This window comes from Polypterus senegalus, chromosome 8 (assembly GCF_016835505.1).
Source record: "Polypterus senegalus isolate Bchr_013 chromosome 8, ASM1683550v1, whole genome shotgun sequence".
NCBI lineage: Eukaryota > Metazoa > Chordata > Cladistia > Polypteriformes > Polypteridae > Polypterus > Polypterus senegalus.
Window position 1 is genome coordinate 80,886,725 of NC_053161.1, and position 7,699 is coordinate 80,894,423.

At 36.9% G+C, this 7,699-nt stretch overlaps 1 protein-coding gene and 1 long non-coding RNA gene across 2 annotated transcripts in view; one reads left to right on the plus strand and one right to left on the minus strand.

Moving 5' to 3' along the window:
• The window catches only part of rbm17 (RNA binding motif protein 17), a 54,934-nt gene extending 51,203 nt beyond the window's left edge, over window positions 1–3,731 (minus strand). The window contains exons 1-2 of the mRNA XM_039761333.1: window positions 3,627–3,731; window positions 384–530 (exon numbers count right to left, since the gene is read on the minus strand). Coding sequence (XP_039617267.1) covers window positions 384–506 — 123 coding nt within the window. The 5' untranslated portion in view covers window positions 507–530; window positions 3,627–3,731. The remainder of the gene's footprint in view (window positions 1–383; window positions 531–3,626) is intronic.
• Window positions 3,732–3,880: 149 nt separating this feature from the next.
• On the plus strand, window positions 3,881–5,303 carry LOC120534079. The gene is made up of 3 exons (XR_005634679.1): window positions 3,881–4,024; window positions 4,425–4,580; window positions 4,842–5,303. It is a non-coding gene; the product is annotated as an uncharacterized LOC120534079 (long non-coding RNA).
• The last annotated feature ends 2,396 nt before the right edge of the window (window positions 5,304–7,699 follow it).

Consider the following 7,699-nt stretch of genomic DNA (forward strand, 5'->3'; position numbering starts at 1 on the left):
GTCAACCATGTCTTATGTTTCTATTGAGGAAAAGTTAGCTTGCTTTAAATATATTTGTTTTATTACACAACCTTAGAAATCGCTGAATTAATTTTTACAAGGGGAGAAATCAATGCATTAAGAAATATTTATATAAAGGCAGAATAGCAGAAGCAATTAATTATTTGAAAGGCCAACTGATAGCAACTGTATCTACCAAACATTTTATAAACTATTGTAAAACAACAGAAAGAATAACTTGTGACATTTAAAAAGTGCCTGAAAAACATGCTTTTTTAAACTGTGGCTTCGGAAACACTCCACCTCCACCAACACTTTCATCCCCCACATGTACATATATAAATTCAGTGGAAATTCAGACAAACTTCCTTTCAAAAGTTTACCTTTGCCTGCGTGAGGGCTGCTTTTTTCACCTGTAGCTGACTCTGAAGAAGTTTAAAGTTCTTGGACCAGCCTTCTGCTTTTACATCACTGGTCTCAACCCCCAGGTCATCATAAAGGGACATTTCTGTTGTAGTCCACTGTAATGTCTACAAAGAAACAATACTAGAATTAATGCAATTTTCTAATATTTTAACAATGAATGTAGACCAGTAACACATTATATTCTTTATGTACATAAACCTAAAAATGGGGGAGGGTTTCTAAGACAGAATTCTGCAGGTCAAGAAGTTGGGCTTGACGTTCAGATGCTGTTGCTTTTAGTGGAAGTTACCATGTAAGAGTTTGCTTGGAAGAAAATTGTTTTTTTCCAGATCAATATCACTCTAAGTAGAACATTACATGAGTAAAAACTGAAATTAAGATACTACCATAACCATAGAAATGGGAAAAGACAGCAATATTATTGCCTTGGTGTTATATGACTCCATATATTCTATAACATAACTATAAGGCACAGCTATAATTAATGTTTAGTGAAGGTTAGGATACACCACAATTATAGATATAGTACAATACAATAGTTGTACTATACACAGCACCACTCAGGCACCTAAACCAAGGTTGGTTCCTGCTAAGTCAGGTTTTGGTGTCTGCAACCCTGAGTTTAATTAAATGGGGTTGATAATAGATTGATGCACGGATTCATGGTACAGTTGACAAAGAAAATGTAGTTCACCGCATGTGCTCATTACTAGTAGAGTAAAAATGACACCTACCTAATTAACCGGCAGGTCTGTATTTACATTCCTACTTCCATCATTGTCTATTGTAATTAATCAAGGATGATAATTTGCCAAAAATTCAACGGAGTCATTTAAAGAATATTAAATCAAATTATTACAAGGAACCCATGGTAAACTTATCCTTGTAAACAATGTGGTATTGCTTTTTTCTATTAATTAGCCTTTTTATAATTACTCGAAGTTTAAATATTATCAAAGATTAGTGAACACTCCAGTTTTAACATTAGCCTTCAACTATACCTTATAGAAGATCAGAACTATTTTTTTTTTTAAATACAAAGAAAGATGTGAAGATGTTAGAAAAATATTGGTAATGTTTTATGGTGTCCTTTTGCACTTTCATTGTATCTAAATTATCTTAATATTGTACACATTAGCAGTACACTTATTGGATTTTAGTTGACCTCCATCACTGAATTGTATTATAAGCAGGTTAGAAAGAAGGCCAAGTCAGTCCTGTCAGACAGTAGCCATTCTCTTTTTTCTAAACTTCAGCTGTTACCATCAGGCTGCAGATCTAGTTTCCTGAGGGTAAACAGCAACATATTTAAGAACTCTTTTCTTCCTAGACCTATAAGTATTTTAAATTTCGTTACTTGTAATGATTCAGATAAATTCTGAATTATTGTTTTGTGTAATCATTCTTATTTGTACTTATGTTTGCATACTTATAACACTAGTTGGCAGTTATGTGTTTGCTTATTCTCTTATATCTGTGTAACAGTGTCTTATGTTTTGTAAATTCCTACTGCAAACAACTTTCCCTGTGAAATAATAAGGTCTACCAACGTTAAAATTTAACAACCAACAGTCAAGTGTATATCACATGTGATAAAAGTTATACTGCTGAAAGTGACACTTAAGTTTTACTTGAAACCATCCCATGACCACATAGTCCTTACAATCCTCAAAAATGTGTTTGGTTAGAAAATATGGATGTTGATAACCTATCATAAAAATGTTTATTTTTCACATGACCTTTAATTAGACACAAAATAATCACCACTCAAATGGAACATTTTTGTTTTGGTTAATCATTAAACGTTTTATTGACATTTATATTTTTATATATATATATATATATATATATATATATATAAAAACGGTTAACGCTTATAATAAAAGGCTGAAACAAACAACTGATGAGTGTACTTTGCTGGACACGTGTCTGAAGGACAATAAGTATAGGGTTAGCTGATAATTTTCGTTTTTATTTTTAATAAACTTTATTGTTCAGTAACAATAACTACAAAAAAAGCATAAAACCTTACAATCAAAGGAACTCAAAAAGATAATTTGAGAAAACACAATTACCAAAGCTTAATTTTAAAATTGCAAGAAAAAAAAAACACTCGTTCCCGACTGTACAAACTGTCTCATTTATACACAATTGGTTAATAAATGTTTGTAGGCTAAATGTCATTTTAAAAAATTGAAATTTTCAGAATTTGTCAAGGGAAAACGAAAGCTGACAGAAGGGTGGCGCAGTAGTGATCAGTGCTACTTCACATTCACTGGGTTTAATTACCAGTCACTGCGCTCAACCATGAAAGTTTTTCTCAGACTGCGCTCATTTCTGAACGCTTCCACAACTCATTGGTAAGGCTTGCAGATGACTATTAAGTCTGTAGGTCACGAGTCTGTGTGTGTTGTGATGTAGCGGCATTTCCTTCTGTACCTGATAACCATAAACCTGAATAAAGTGGCATGTGTGAAAAGATGTCTAAACAACTATACAAAATACAGTAGCAGGAATCAGAATTTAAACTAACTCATATCACACTGAATATGTACCTTGAACGAAACTAAATGCCCCAAAACCAAAAAATGGTTAAATATTTAAAAAAAAAAACCCTGCATTTAATAATAAAATTCTCCTCTAATTACCAGCAAATACAATTTCCTTAATCAATCTAACAGCACAGTGATCGGTCCACTTGTGAATGAAACCGGGGAACCTTCAAATGCCGCCTGCTGTAATCGGCACTAGCAGGAGGGAGCGATTACAGTGTAATGCAAAGGAAGGAGTAAGCTACACGTCCAAGATACTCCTGTCAACATATTCGAACTAAACTCGCGACACGAGCTACAGTGCAAGTATAAATAAACAGTCGCCAAAACACAGCTGCAGTGTGTATTACGTGCGCGCCGAAAGACACATCAATTCCACTTCTTATTCGCTTCTGAGAAGTTCAAAAGCCAGCAACTCCATCTCCGATAACAAAGCAGGACACGTGAAAGAGTAACGATTAAAGCCTTTCCAAGCAGAATTTGCAATTTTAAACCTCTCTACGTAAGTAAAAGAGAATATCGGTAACTCGGTCAGCAAAGCAGGAGGCTGACACCGGCCCCGGCTTTCCATGCACCTAGAAAATATAGAGGGGTGACTTCTATCCGCCGCTTAGTGGGTTTCTTGTAAGCAACGCAAAGCTCCCCTACCTGAGTTAACTGGAAAAATAAAACACAACAACGGAATAAGTGGTCATTCAGTTAATTAGTATCTCCTTCTGCAGCAGGTTGGTTAGTGTCGTTTATGCACGTTTCATCAACGAAGAACAAACGGAATTCACGTTCAAGAAGAACATTTAGCCCGCTAACCACATTTAACAACGCATGTTGCCATCGTGCGGTGGGAGGGAAATGATGCAGCGTATTTAAGTAAGACGTCTACATCTACAGCATTTTCCCGCAGTTGTATCCGGCTGCAGGTTGAAGACTCGGCCGCCCACGGTCCGTAGAAAGAGAAGGAGAAAAGCAGCTGTACAGTTTTTCCAATTCGAAAAGGAAAAGGAGTTGAAAACGTTTTCCGCCACGGAACAATGGCACAACAGAACTAGGTATGGACTCACAGAATAAAAAGCTCAGTATATTTACAGAAACTTTAGATCCATTAAAAAAACTAATGAGATGTACGATTATATATTGTATAGCGAATCCAAGCGTTCTCTGTTTATCGTCATTACTGACATATCCTATTTTTAAGCATATCGTTTTAATTATTTTTTACCTCTTGTATTATTTCATTTATATTAACGTTTTCACTTATTTACGAGATGTTATGTAGAGAATCTGCACTGTTAGTGTACAGTATGAAAGGTATTTATGTTTATCGTCGTCATTAACGTTTGCTAAATATCTTATTTAACTTGATTTTTCTGTAGTTAACTTAGCCATTTATAAAGCACGTTAGGGCTTTAACCCAATTAGTATTACATATTTTTGTCTTGATTTCCACAGTCACATTTCTCCATAAAGGCACAGAATATAAAACCAACTTTTATTACATTGATTAAATATCAAAATGAATCCAAGTGCCCTCTTGCAAAGCAAAAAGACCACAGCATCCAGCTACCTGCCCTCTGAGACATGAAGGTCACATTGTCAAGTATGCAGGTAATTATGCCAGTAGTGTGTGCTTGCAAACAATGCTGACGTTTAGATTTCTGAACTGTTTTTTTAAATACAGTTTAAAAAGCTGAGCTAATCTTGCATTAACCGTTTGGCAGGTTTTGCTATTTACAGATGTAACAACACAGGATGTGTAACAAATGACCATTTCCATTGCTGTTTTTGTTTAAAAGTCATTGTCAACAGTTTACTGTATGTCAGTATTTAATATTTGTCTTTGATTCATTTTTTTACCCCTTGTATTAGGGCCTTCCAAGTCAGATGAATAACCATGACTGTGGAATTGTCATGTTGATGGTATGACCATTTCATATTGTAACTATATTTTTGTGTATGTCTGTATTTAATGTTGTGTCCAGGTTTCCTAATGACCATTTGGTGGTGTCTCTGTATTTCATCCTCGAGGACCCTTCAGTTTAAATGAGGTGTGTCTCAGCTTTAGTACTCTCTTCTTTCATTGTAGTATTTGTTGAGGGAGGATTATATCTGGTTGTTGGTTTCCCATTTTTGTCCCCTTTTTCAATCTGTGTTGGGTATTTGGGTTATGTTTATTTTATTTTATTATATTTGTATTTTTTAATTTTAGCATACTGTCCCTAGTGGTTTTGATGTTCCACAAACGCCTACCTTTTAAAATCCAGATATTTTAAATGTATGTTTAGAATGGTTTGTATAAATATTTTTGTAACATTAAACTCCTTGTAACAACATGACTCTGCTCAATCCTCTTAAGAATGACATGCTGGCTTTGAGGAAGAGTGTGTGTGTGTGTGTGTGTGTGTGTGTGTGTGTGTGTGTGTGTGTGTATCTATACTAATAAAAGGCAAAACCCTCGCTGACTCACTCATCACTAATTCTCCAACTTCCCATGTAGGTAAAAGACTGAAATTTGGGAGGCTCATTCCTTACTGCTTACTTACAAAAGTTAAGCAGGTTTCATTTCAAAATTCTATGCGTAATGGTCAAAATGGCCCCATCTTCACGAAATTTGGTAGCCGGCTTCCCTGCGCTAACCGAAACCGATGTACATACTTATTTCGGTGGTATGACGCCACTGTCGGCCGCCATATTGAACTTTCCAACGAAAACGAAGTGTCATGCATGGTTGAGGGAGAGAGCTATCCTGACACCAAGAAATGATATGACTACGACTATAAACCACATTTTACTTCAAGAACTACCTTCCCAACCGAAAACATATCAGTCTGTGGATTCAGTTGTAGTAGTGGAAGACGCAGTGCACTATCCGGCAGAGTTTCTCCACACTCTGAATCCTCCAGGCACTCCTGAGCATAATCTAATTTTGATGGTTGGGGCACCAATAATGTTACTAAAACTTACAGCCACTGGAACTTTGTAACGGCACGAGACTTCAGGTCACGTGTCTCCAAAAGAACCTAACTGAGGCAACTATTTTTACTGGCAGTGGCTCAGGGAAGAGAGTTTTTATTCCTCGCATCCCCGTTATACCCACTGATCTCCCATTTCAATTCAAACACCTCCAATTTCCAGTAAGGGTCTGCTTCGCAATGACAATTAATAAGTCTCAGGGACAGACCATACAAAAGTTTGGCATTGATTTGAGGCAAGATTACTTTTCACATGGCCAACTGTACATTGCAGTGAAGCGCAGGTATTTTGCTAGTGTGTTATATACAGTGGGTACGGAAAGTATTCAGACCTTTTTCAATTTTTCACTCTTTGTTATATTGCAGCCATTTGCTAAAATCATTTAAATTAATTTTTTTTCCTAATTAATGTACACACAGCACCCCATATTGACAGACAAAAAAAATACTTTTTGAAATTGTTGTAGATTTATTAAAAAAGAAAAACTGAAATATCACATGGTCCTAAGTATTCAGACCCTTTCCTCAGTATTTAGTAGAAGCACCCTTTTGAGCTAATACAGCCATGAGTCTTCTTGGGAAAGATGCAACAAGTTTTTCACACCTGGATTTGGGGATCCTCTGCCATTCCTCCTTGCAGATCCTCTCCAGTTTTGTCAGGTTGGATGGGAAATGTTGGTGGACAGCCATTTTTAGGTCTCTCCAGAAATGCTCAATTGGGTTTAAGTCGGGGCTTTGGCTGGGCCATTCAAGAACAGTCACAGAGTTGTTGTGAACCCACTCATTCGTTATTTTAGCTCGGCCCAGTGTGAGGTCCTTAGCACTCTGGAGAAGGTTTTTGTCCATGATATCCCTGTACTTGGCCGCATTCATCTTTCCCTCGATTGCAACCAGTCGTCCTGTCCCTGCAGCTGAAAAACACCCCCACAGCATGATGCTGCCACCGCCATGCTTCACTGTGGGGACTGTATTGGACAAGTGATGAGCAGTGCATATATATATATATATATATATATATATATATATATATATATATATATATATATATAGTGCATCCGGAAAGTATTCACAGTGCATCACTTTTTCCACATTTTGTTATGTTACAGCCTTATTCCAAAATGGATTAAATTCATTTTTTTCCTTAGAATTCTACACACAATACCCCATAATGACAATGTGAAAAACGTTTACTTGAGGTTTTTGCAAATTTATTAAAATAAAAACTGAGAAATCACATGTACATAAGTATTCACAGCCTTTGCTCAATACTTTGTCGATGCACCTTTGGCAGCAATTACAGCCTCAAGTCTTTTTGAATATAATGCCACAAGTTTGGCACACTTATCCTTGGCCAGTTTCGCCCATTCCTTTTTGCAGCACCTCTCAAGCTCCATCAGGTTGGATGGGAAGCGTCAGTGCACAGCCATTTTAAGATCTCTCCAGAGATGTTCAATCAGATTCAAGTCGGGGCTTTGGCTGGGCCACTCAAGGACATTCACAGAGTTGTCCTGAAGCCACTCCTTTGATATCTTGGCTGTGTGCTTAGGGTCGTTGTCCTGCTGAAAGATGAACCGTCACCCCAGTCTGAGGTCAAGAACGCTCTGGAGCAGGTTTTCATCCAGGATGTCTCTGTACATTGCTGCAGTCATCTTTCCCTTTATCCTGACTAGTCTCCCAGTTCCTGCCGCTGAAAAACATCTCCACAGCATGATGCTGCCACCACCATGCCTCACTGTAGGGATGCTATTGGCCTGG